The 12043-nt window shown below is 29.4% G+C and overlaps 2 protein-coding genes across 4 annotated transcripts in view; both read right to left on the reverse strand.

The window, feature by feature from the left end:
- LOC122504068 (EEF1A lysine methyltransferase 1-like) overlaps positions 1-12043 on the reverse strand; it is a 45806-nt gene that overhangs the window by 19300 nt on the left and 14463 nt on the right. The window lies entirely within an intron of this gene.
- LOC122504067 lies at positions 668-4906 on the reverse strand. 2 transcript variants are annotated; one of them, XM_043614951.1, is made up of 2 exons: positions 3816-4906; positions 668-3018 (listed from the first exon to the last, which is right to left on the reverse strand). In XM_043614951.1, the coding sequence occupies exon 2, from the start codon at positions 2208-2210 to the stop codon at positions 1317-1319; it is 894 nt and encodes a 297-aa protein (XP_043470886.1). In that variant the 5' UTR covers positions 2211-3018; positions 3816-4906; the 3' UTR covers positions 668-1316. The 2 variants fall into 2 exon arrangements, with proteins under 2 accessions (XP_043470886.1, XP_043470887.1); XM_043614952.1 differs by having other exon boundaries at positions 668-2086; positions 2159-4906.

Consider the following 12043-nt stretch of genomic DNA (forward strand, 5'->3'; position numbering starts at 1 on the left):
GCTCCATTGCCTCTCTAAATCGTATCCAGTCCACTTTATTGAGTCTAAGTCTATTCGAGCTTTCACAAGCTTTTGGTGATTCAATTGTGATTGTGAGGAATACCGGAAAGTGATCACTACCATTTGTATCCTCAGAAGTCCAACATTCCGTTGCCACACTGAGCGATGCTGATACCATGATCAAATCCAAAACGCTCCCCGTCATCCCCCTCTGATCCCCGAACGTTGGGATTCCATCATTTAATAGAATTAGATTGTTGATTTCCATGATACCCATAATTGCTCTTCCTGAGGGATTAATCCCATATGGTCCATAAATTGGGGTGTGTGCATTCAGATCACCCATAATGACCACTTTTTCCTCCCGTGGTATTACATCTAACAGCTCTAACCAATGATCCAACGTGACCTTAGAATTTGGCGTAATATATACTGTAATTACATAAATTGGTCCATTTCCCGTTCTGACTTTTATTCCTACAGCCTCCATGACCTCGGTCCATGTCGCCTTGAGTTGTATTTTTTCGATGATATGTGAATTTTTAACCAGTGTCAGTACTCCACCTCCTGCCATTGGTCCTTGTCTGGCAAATCGAAAAGCTCGATACCCTCTCAGTTGCCAATCACTTTCACTATTTAGCCAGGACTCTGTAACTGATAGTATATCTAGATTATTTTGGAAAACTAGAGTTTCCACCTCTATCTTTTTATTTTTAACACTTCGTGCATTCCAAGTAGCACAAGTGAGGTTCTTATTTATGTTCATTGTTTATTTAACTAATATCCTAACGACAATCTAATAATATCGGTTTCCTTCTCGCACTCATAGACCTAAAATTATTTACTAAGTTGAACAAATACCATTTTGTATCAATGTGTCCAGCCTTGTTAACTCAGTTATAACTAAAATGTTCTCAATTATATACAAACTAATTAAACCAAAACCAGAACTAAAGTCTATAATTTAAACTAAATTAATGTAACTCAATATAAAGCAATTATAATTAACAACGGTTTCATCAACAATAACTCGTGATTTTATTCTACCAATAAGTCACTGCGTTAGTTTATTTTATACGTATTTTCACCAGCACTTTAACTTTTCTTTTTCTCCTATTATAAATCAATTAATTAAATTAAACTAAACTAAATTATAATGCCAGTCCAATATTAATTAATTCAATAATTAAATTTGTTTTAATTTAATTTAATTTCAGTTCTTATAACACACTGAGTATTTTATTTATTTTATTTGATCAATTGAACTTAAAGTATATTTAGGCACTACTAAATGGACGATTTTTCTCTCGATTATCTCACTCTTCCTCTTCACTCTCCTTCTCCTCTTCTTGTGTAAGATGTCTTCTCGCGGATGCACTTTCATTTACCAGATCATCATCCACCATTTCTTGTGTATTGAGAAGGCCCAAATGCGCTCTTGCTGCTGCCTCAGATCCCGTTATATTGTTTGTTAATTGTCTGTTTGAATGTTCTAATTGAGCAGTGCTTATATTAGTTGTTCTGTTTCCTAGTTGTTCTTTGTTGGCTTTCACGCTACTATTTTCAGATGGAGATGTTGAACTATTTGATGATGATGAGCTTCGATTGAAAAAATTTCTTGGGTTAACCCATCCAAGATCATTTAACTTCTCATAAGCCATCTCTTTAGAGATATTATGAAGGTACCTCTCCTTCATCAACTGGAACTCGTATTTATACACAGGGCAGTCCCTTGATGACGCCTTGTGATCCTCGGAGCAGTTAAAGCAGATATTCCCTGGTCTTGGATTATTGCATTTCTTCGTATCGTGCCTCTCTGCGCAAAATTCACAGTTAGGATGACCAGACCTGCATTGATTCAAAACATGACCAAAGTGTTGGCAGTAGAAGCATCTCTTAGGTGATGGTATTGAAGGAGTGACAAAAATCCGGACACTCCAGATAAAAAGGCTTCTTGGTACATGGGTTGTTGAAAACACTAAGTCAATAATGTCCTGCGGTTGGCCATTTCTCCTACTCTGCCTTCTGCGTGCTGACACTATGGTGCTCCTTTCCTCTTCATCCATATTCTCTATGATCTCTGAAACTGAATACTCAGGTGAAATTTTAATAAAACCTTTTTTATATAACAAAGAGTATGGGACATAAACTTTATAACCTCTTGCCGTCAGAACGGAGGATTTAAGAAGTTGGTTTGCATCATTCAACATTGAGCACCAAATTTTCACTTGGTTTTACCCACTTTGGAAGATCCTTCTTTCTCCCTTAATAATTTCAGATATTAATTTCCCCAGAACCACGGGGTCATATCTGCCTACATTCCGCTCCCGATCAAATGATTCTAGGAGCACCAGATATGGTGCTTCATTGTAATCATCATATTGAACTAATTGCTGGTCTTCCTCGTCTCTTACCCATTCACGAAATGAATCTCGTGAACTCGCTGTGTAAACTTGTGTTTCTGTAAAGGGGTGATCATACTGTGACCGATTGAACTCTTTTCCTCCCTCTCCCGTAACTTGATTTGAGGTCTGTGGTAATTGTTCAAACTGTTGCAGAGGATCAGCAACACTTTTCTTATTGGTTTGTGAGGGTGATGAAAATTCGCCTGTCAGTTGATTGAATTCCTTTATCCGCTTACCCTCTTTTTCATTAGGATTTCTGCTATTGTTATTGCTGTCACTGATCTCTCGTTGTTTTGTTTCCCTTGTGCGCTTTCTTAAATGTCTGGTATTCTTTTGTTACCCTTAAAGTCTCCCAGCAAGTCCTCCGTCCAAGATCTGGTTCCTCTCTCCCCAATACCCAATATATTTTCGGCTAGTTGTTCTGTAACTGATTTTAGTCTCTCCGAGGGAGACATTACCGTAGAACTTGACAGAGCGGATCCCGGTCGAGAGCCAGGATCCTGGAGTGGATGAGACTCCTGCCCTGGTAGGAGGAAACCTCTGCCCTTCGCATTGTATTTAGTCATCGTATCCCCTTTATTTGAAGGTGAGCCTTTTCCCCTTCCTGCCTTAGCTGAAATTTTATTATTATTATCCATCTTGTGATTGAGTTTAAACTTTAGTTACTATTCTTAATTTATTAAATTCATTAACTCTTTATTCAATATTCAAATCAACACCTTGTTCCCAGTCCCTTAAATCAGTTTCCTCTAAAAGAACAAGCAAAGAAAGAATTGTCCAGACTAATCATATCCCTTTGTAGTGCCCTTTATTATATTTATTTCAACAACATATTAGATTAATTTGTTTAAAATGTTCTCGATTTCTTAATATAATTCAATTGCCGTATAAAATGAGATGCATTACCACAAACCCAAATTTAGAAATATTCTTAAGGCTATCTTGCCTTATGAATTATATACTTATCCAATCAATCTCCTACTATAATTTAATTTAATCATTCTTCGCATTGAGTTCTGGATCAGCACAAACAAACTTGTCCGTTTACGGCAAGTTTGTCCTTTAAACTACTGATTATATTTATTATTATTATCATTCAATATTATTAGTATTTCTTAAACTTAAAGAAAAAAAAATTAAGCATAAATCATGGAACCATATGCCAGACGAAGTTCCTATTTCAAAAAATTTCAAAAAAGAAAAAGAGAGAAAAAAAAGGACTAATGAACCAATTTATGTTCGAGAGACCAATTTCCTCAAATCTGTCTGATTTTCAGCCATTATATTCCCCTGTAAACGCCCCATAGTTTCTGTATCTAAAATCTACAGTAAATAAATTCAAATTCAAGAGAGTTACAACAGTACAGAATTCAGACAGAATGACAGGAAATTATGGAAATAAATACAAACTTGGGATGTCGTGTTTTGTTTCGCATGTGACCTTTAGTGTCCTTTGTTATCGAGAGTTCGTTCCTTCATCATTTGGTTGAGTAGGAATTAATTCGCAGTTTATTCGTTATTTAAATTATTTCCCTTCCAGGATCCAGAGATTCATCCTTATTTTCCAATTTACATAGTCCACATTAGCTCCAATTAACCTCTATAACGTTACATCCAAATGCCGGTCAAAATCGCACTTTAGAGACAGGTTATGTTTATACACCACTTGCACATCAGTTTCAACTGAGTTAATAGTTTCAATTAAATTCAGTTCGGATTTGTAATAAATCCAATTAATTCAATTCAGTAATATCTGTTCGTTTCTCTTCACTTTTCTTATTCACTTTCTCACTTATTTAATTACTTATTATAAACTTCATAATAATTAATAGGCGCGGGTATACCGTCAATCGCCTCACCGTAAATTCACTATATCTTTACCCTCCGGTAGTCAAACACGGAGTCCAAGAGACACTAACATTGTTACTGGTTTTTTCTGCTGATGGAATTCTAGCCCCTCCAATGATCATTTATCCTTATATTCGAATGCCTAAAGAAGTTGCAAACAGTGTACCGGCGGATTGGATAATTGGGAACTCAGAAAGTGGTTGGATGAAAAGTTGTACATTTTTTGAGTACATTTCAAATGGATTCAACAATTGGCTGGATGACAATCACGTGGAAAAGCCTGTATTGCTTTTTATTGACGGACATAAGTCTCATCTAAATACTTATACAAGTGAATTTTGCGAAAAACATGGCATTATTTTATATGGTCTTCCGCCAAACACAACACACATGTTGCAGCCGGCTGATGTGAGTGTATTTCGACCTCTGAAAGCAAATTGAAAAACAACGGTTCGAGAGTGGTTATCTGACCCTACAAATTGTGAAGATTGCCACTGGTAGCTGAGACACTTACAAGAACAGATCTTGTTGATACTATAAAAAATGGTTTCCAAGCCTGCGGATTATATCCATTCAACCCTGACGCAGTGGATTATTCCAAATGTATCCAGAACACTCTCGAAAATCTAAATTGTAATGTATCTGTCAGTGCACCAATTGATCCTGCAAATTACGTAAATTTGGAAGCAGCAACTCGAGCAATAGCTTCAGACTTTAGAGACCGAGGCATTAATGTTGATGTTCTCTTAGATGAGCTTTAGAAAGCTCAGACATTGCATCAAGAAAAAAACCGAACGACTGAAGAGTAGGGTGTCCCAAAAAAATAAAAAGTTTTTTTTTATTGGGTCTCATCCCCTAAAAATCTTTCAATTTGTGTAAAAATAAGAACACAATATTTGAAAATAAAAAATTTTAATATTAACCCGTGGTTCAGAGCCTTTGGACCATAAAAGCGTTAAAAATTTAGTGTTTTTTCATTTTTAACATAAATATAAATGTAAAAATATAATGATTAGGGTGTCATTGTAAAGATAATTAAATTACCTTTCGATCCATATGTCATAGTATAAGATTCAATGAAAATTAAGAGTGTTACAGTTGATTAAAGATCAAATTTCATGAAAATTTTGATGATTTTTAGACACTTAAGTAACTAGTACTTTCTTCACATTAAACAGTAAAAAATATTTAGATTTTAATTTTTTTATTGAGAGTCTGTAACATTACAAAAATCCGTAATTTAATCGTCGATTAAATTCGTCTCAAAATCCGTTACCCGATTTTGAGACGAATTCGATCGACTTTTATGAAGTTCTCCGACATTTTGAAATTTGAAAAACTGACATTGGACTCTAAATCAGCGACTTCAGTATTTTTTTATCACTGATTTTAGTAAGTTTAGTGGTTATATCTAAATTTATTGTTTCAATTTTTGCTCCAAATGTTGAAGGAATGATAAGAATAAAAAAAATAGTTTCGTTCACTAAATCTAGTGTATAATTGTCATTTTCAATCAAATCGAGGTCCACAAGGGCTAAAAATTTTCGTAATGTTACAGACTCTCAATAAAAAAATTAAAACCTAAATATTTTTTACTGTTTAATGTAAAAAAGTACAAGTTACTTGAGTGTCTAAAAAATAAAAATCATCAAAATTTTCATGAAATTTAATCTTTAATCGACTGTAACACTCTTAATTTTCATTGAATCTTATACTATGACATATGGATCAAAAGGTAATTTAATTATCTTTACAATGACACCCTATTCATTATATTTTGACATTTATATTTATGTTAAAAATGAAAAAACACTACATTTTTAGCGTTTTTATGGTTCAAAGGCTCTGAACCACGGGTTAATATTAAAATTTTTTATTTCCAAATATTGTGTTCTTATTTTTACACAATTTGAAAGAATTTTAGGGGATGAGACCCAATAAAAAAAAACTTTTTATTTTTTTGGGACACCCTACTGAAGAGTTGCCGATCTCAGAAGAAGCAGCTGTCGAAGATCAAGGTAGGTTTAACAAATATATTGATTTTTGAAATTGTAAATATTGACAAAAAAATAATATTTTCGTTTACATTTTCAGAGATTCTACAAGATTTAAACGATGTCGAGTGCATTGAGGTAGCAGTAGGACAAAATGGGATTGATGACGAAGCTACGATAGAAATTGAAACTGCGCGAAACCCAAGTTACGTTGGATCCATTGAAGGCATTCACGTAGATTCTATTATAGACATGGATTCTATTCCAAATCTTAGTAAGTTTTCTAAATTATATTGCAATTATTTTATACATTTATGAGATTGTAAAAAATAAATTAAAATAAAAATAAATAATTTTAAATTATTGTATTATATTTATTAAACTAATTAATAATTTAAATTAAATAATTAAAAATAAATAATAAAGTAAATAATAAATAAAAACAAATGAAAAAATAAATTACTTTTTTTCTCTTTCAGAAATTTTATGCAGTTGGAATGATCCAATTTTAAATGAAGAATCTCATATACTTGAACCTAGCGAGCAATCACGTCAAGATTTCGATGACTGGATGTTATTACACGATTTAAACCTCCCTGTTCATACTGATAATAGTATAAATATTCCTAATTTGAATCCAGATGGTATTTTGAAAGAAAAACTTAAATCTATTTTCAAAAAATTTTCCGAAATTGAAACAATAATTTGTTTTTTTATATATTGAAACATTTTTTTTATTCTGTTCCTGTCCAATAGTTAACGAAAAAATACCACTTGATGTTGAAGAACTGTCTGAGAAATGCGTGGAAGAAGATTTTTCAGAACCCCAACATTCCCAACTTGAAATTATGAAGCATCAAACTTACGAAAAATCAAATTTTGAGAAACATTTGTTCTACCCGGAACCAATAATATCTCAAAATAGAAGACAAACTGAACCGAAACCTAGTGCTATTTCTTCTGCAGCCTGGAGAGAATATTTTAATAAAAAAGATGAAGAAAAAAAAATCTGGAAACGTGCAGACAACAGCGTCGAGAAGAAAAAATTCAGAAAAAGAAAGAGATGGAAGAATTAAAAAAACTTGAGCCACCAAAAAAACGAGGACGAAAGAAAAAAATTCTTTCCCAAGAAGAAGAAGCAAAAAAATTAGAACCACCAAAAAGCGAGGACGAAAGAAAAAACTACAGTGCCAAGAAGAAACCATTAGATCTGTCGAAGATAAAATAAAAATATCAAATCAATTAAAATAGTAATTTAATCTAGTTAATAGATATATTAATTAATTATTATTTAATTAAAATACATATCTGTACAGTTTATTGATATAATTTTTAAAAATGTTATTCTTATTACCTCAGTTGTAAATATTAAAATTATTTATTGAGAGTTATTTATTGCTGTTATAAAATGTTCATCGGCATTAAAATATAATAAATAATCACTTTTTGAAATTTTGGCACTCATTCTTCTATTTAAAATTTAAAATGTTATTCTTATTACCTCAGTTGGAAATATTAAAATTATTTATTGAGTTATTTATTGCTGTTATAAAATGTTCATCGGCTTTAAAATATAATAAATAATCACTTTTTGAAATTTTGGCACTCATTCTTCTATTTAAAATTTAAAATAGTTTTGCAATAATAAAAGTCATTATCTTATAACAATTCTTTAACATTATTTCATAATATAAATGCAGTTAAAGTTGAATTTTTTTCTTTATTAATCCAGTGTCCGACTACTAAAACTTCTCTGTCCGACTATAGAAAAAAGTGTCCGACTACTGAAGCTTTTTCAATTTTTTATTAAAATGCTTATATTTTATTAAATGGGCAATTCTCTGGAACCTTTAACCTTTAGGTGTCTTATATTTATTATGCAATTACTCAAGATATATCAAATGTTTTATAAAAAGAATTATTGTTCCATGTAAAGAATGTTTGATAATATTAAAATATGTTAGTTTAAAAATTATTAAATTATGTTTAGTAATTAATATATATTTTTTAATGTGGAAAAGTAAGCAAATCACGAGAGTCCCTTTAGGTACTTTCAGAAACATAAACTAATTTTATAAGTTGGCACATCAACATAGAATAAAACGACGAATACATAAATGTAAATGAATATCTAAGGATTATTTTAAAAGTAATTAGAAGATTATACGCATTTGGAAGGTAAAGATATTTAATTTCGAAAAATTTTCCTTATTTTCGTGTCAGGACCGTAACTGCAAACGTACTTGCAGATATTTCAAGAGTGCCTTAATAAAATGAATTCAACAATACATAGAATGAAAGCTTAAAACTTACTAAAACTGTGGCCAGTTGAAATTTTTATGTGCAATAATTTATATTGAAATTATTGAAGAATATTGTTCTTGAATTCGACAGAGAACCTGGTTATGTCAGGACCGTAAATGATTCGGCACAATTAAACAAAACTATAAAAATTTATCAAACCTGTACGCACATTCGCACAATTATATTTTTTACTTGTGTGTAAAAGCACGCCTTAAAATTTTCAATAATTATCGAGATACAAGGAGGTACACGTGAAAATGTCAGGACCGAAATTGTCAGGACCGTAAAAAACTAATTTTTTGTCGCAATAAATTAGGATTTCAAGGTTGTCAGTGTGATAAATTGATAACTTCACTATTGACCGTTTTGTTTTTAAAGTTCAAAATAGAAATATGTAATTCGTAAAGTTAAAAATAATGAGGTCAATGAAAGAAATTTAGAATAAAAAGCAGAACAAATGAGGGAAAAAAGAAGGAAAAAAAGGGAAAAAGAAGCAGAATACAATTTGAAAAACTTGCATCAGAGAAGGAAATTATTAAGGTTATCTAGAAAAAATATTACAATTAAGAGAAATTTAATTAAATAAATAAATAATAATTAAATTCACTAATTTTTATTAAAATATTTAAATTTGACCAATTTAATTTAAATTTAATATAACTCTAATAGAGAATATTAAAAAATAAATAATAAATATTATAAAAAAGTAAAGACAACCAAAATATTTAAATCCAAAACAATCGAAAACAATAGATTTTAACCTGTAAAAAATCGTCTTATTAAAAAAGAATAAAAATATATGAGACCTTCGAAATATTACATTTTTATCTGCAAAAATAAATTCTAAATGCTAATTTTAATTTATATACAAATTTTTATTAATGTGCTAGTAAATTTTTTTTTTCAAGTCAAAAGTTAAAGGTTCCAGAGAATTGCCCAATTATACTTAAGTATTTGTGACAAATTTTTTTTAATTTTCTTCATGAATACGTCCTTTATTAGATTATATGATTGAGAATACCATAGCTATTTGTTATTTTAGGAAAAAAAAGCATAATATAAAAACCTATCCTTAAGTGTCCGCCCGAGTCGAACTTTTAGACCTGCTTACCTCCTGGTAAGTATAATTTAACCCTAACCTGCACCTAACAAACCCTTGGTGTTTTTTTCCTCCTGCGTAAGTTCTATTTAACTCTGACAACTCCTTTTTAAGTCCTAATTGAACCTTAAACCCTGTATTGCTTCTACCACATTCTTACGCAATAGGAAATGTTACGCGCGGTACAAGATATTCAACTTATTATTGTTTTGCAAATTACAAAATTTTTTATTTTGAAAATTTCACGACAGAATTCAATTATTTTCTAAAATTTTAATAAATCTTTCGAAAAAATTCAATTATTTTTATAAATAGTAAAATACTTCGCAAGAATTCAATTAATTTTATAAATAGTAAAATTCTTTGCAGGAATTCAATTATTTTCAAAACAATTTTAATTGAATTCCTTAGATGAATTCAAATATTTAAAAATATTTTCATAAATTGCAATTATTTTATTAAACTTTAATAAATTCTTCGAAATAATTCAACTATTTTTATAAATACTAAAACTCTTTGCAAGAATTAAATAATTATTAACCCAATTAAAATAAAATTAAACGAAAGAATTTAATTATTTTCAAAAATTCCCATAAAATTTAGTTTCAACAAGAATTTAAAATTCTTGAAAAACAATTTAATTATTCTCAAAATATTTTTAAAAAATTCTATATAAGAATTAAATTACTAGCTCAATACAATTTTTGAATATATTCGTCAAAAGAATTGAAATAATTCTATTACTTTCGAAAAGTAATTAAAATTCTTATGATGAATTCAATTATTTTGAATATAGTTAATTTTAATAAAATTCTTTAAAGAAATTCAATTATTTTCGAAACAACTTTAACTGAATTTTTCGAAAAAATTTCATGATTTTTAAATATTTCTATAAAATTCTTCATAAACAATTTAATTATTTCTTAAAATTTTAATAAATTCTTCGCAAGAAATCACTTATTTTGAATAGGTACAATGTTAATAAAATTCTTCTTCATAAAATTCAATTGCTTTCGAAGTTTTCAATTAAAATTATTAAAAAAACTCCATTAGTTTAAAAAAAAAATTCAAAGAAATTTTTCAAAAAAATTTAATTAGGATTTTTAAAAATATTAATAAAATTCTTTGCGAGAATTTAGTTATTTTTCTAAATAAAGAAATTCTTTGAAGGAATATTCTATTATTATCAAATTTTTTGATAAAATTCTTTGCAACAATTCGAAGATTTTCAATACATTAATTTTAAAATTGAAAATATTTTAAAAGAAAAATTAAAAAAAGATTAAGAAACCAAAATGTAAACAACAATTAACTTCAAACTGCGAATAGGTTACCGAAACATGTACTTTTTTATTATTAATTTATAAATATTATTTTTAACTGAAATGTTTTGACATTTTTTTTAAATAATAAAAATATTAATTTATAAATGTTTAAAGGTTATTATTACTAAACAATTTATTTATTTGCTGTAGTGTATTAGTGTCAATTAATGCTTAATTAAATCACTCAACAAGTCACTGGAAATAGAGCGTCTGTGTTCAGTTAGGTTCCGTAGCATAGTGGTTAGGGCGTTAGTTTCGTAGTCCGTAGTTCGTAGGTCGTAGGTTCAAGTCTCGCGTGCGTTAGATTTTGTTTATTTCGTAGGTTTGCGTTTATTCCGATTTTTCTGTATTGTATAGTTATAAGTATGCAATTTAATGATTATATACACCGTTAAATAATTTAATTACCAAATATTAAATTAAAATTTTTTTTTATATATAAATGGATATGTATTAATCCCCACATATATACTAACATTATTTATGAATTCGCTATTGGTCACGATTAAATTAAAAAAAAAGTAAAAATCATTAAATAATAATGCCATTTATTAATAATTAAAGTTATTATAAAAATTAGTTAAAAATGATCTCAAATATGCTATGAGCAGTTTTTCCAGGGTTTTTGGAGAGGAAAGAATTCTGTAAGTAAGGGTCAAGCAGTATTTAATAAGGTTCTAGGAACACCTGCTTTCCCCCTTTTACCATCTAAATTTGTCGCTAACCAGGGGTTTGCAGGAGGTAATCAGAGTTAACTTGCAATGCAAATAAACTCTGCTTTCATCCTATTACATCCTTACAAACCCTCAGTTTTAAGGAGGTAAGCAGGTCTAAAAGTTCGACTCGGGCGACTACTAGCGCATTTACCCTACAATTTTTATCAAATTCTTCTCAAAAATTCAATTATTATTTAAAATTTTGCAAAAATTCAATTTTTTGCAGAAATAATAAGTAAAATATTTATAAAAAAATTTGAATATAATTGAATTCATTTAAAAAATGTTATCAACATTTTTTCAAATAATTGAATTCTTTCAAGAAAATGTAATTAAAATTGTATTGAAAATA

Source organism: Leptopilina heterotoma, unplaced genomic scaffold (assembly GCF_015476425.1).
Source record: "Leptopilina heterotoma isolate Lh14 unplaced genomic scaffold, ASM1547642v1 Lhet_278, whole genome shotgun sequence".
NCBI lineage: Eukaryota > Metazoa > Arthropoda > Insecta > Hymenoptera > Figitidae > Leptopilina > Leptopilina heterotoma.

Bases quoted from the DNA above. Each gene is read 5' to 3' on its own strand.
- LOC122504067 (XM_043614951.1), bottom strand. From the start codon at position 2,210: ATGTTGAATGATGCAAACCAACTTCTTAAATCCTCCGTTCTGACGGCA.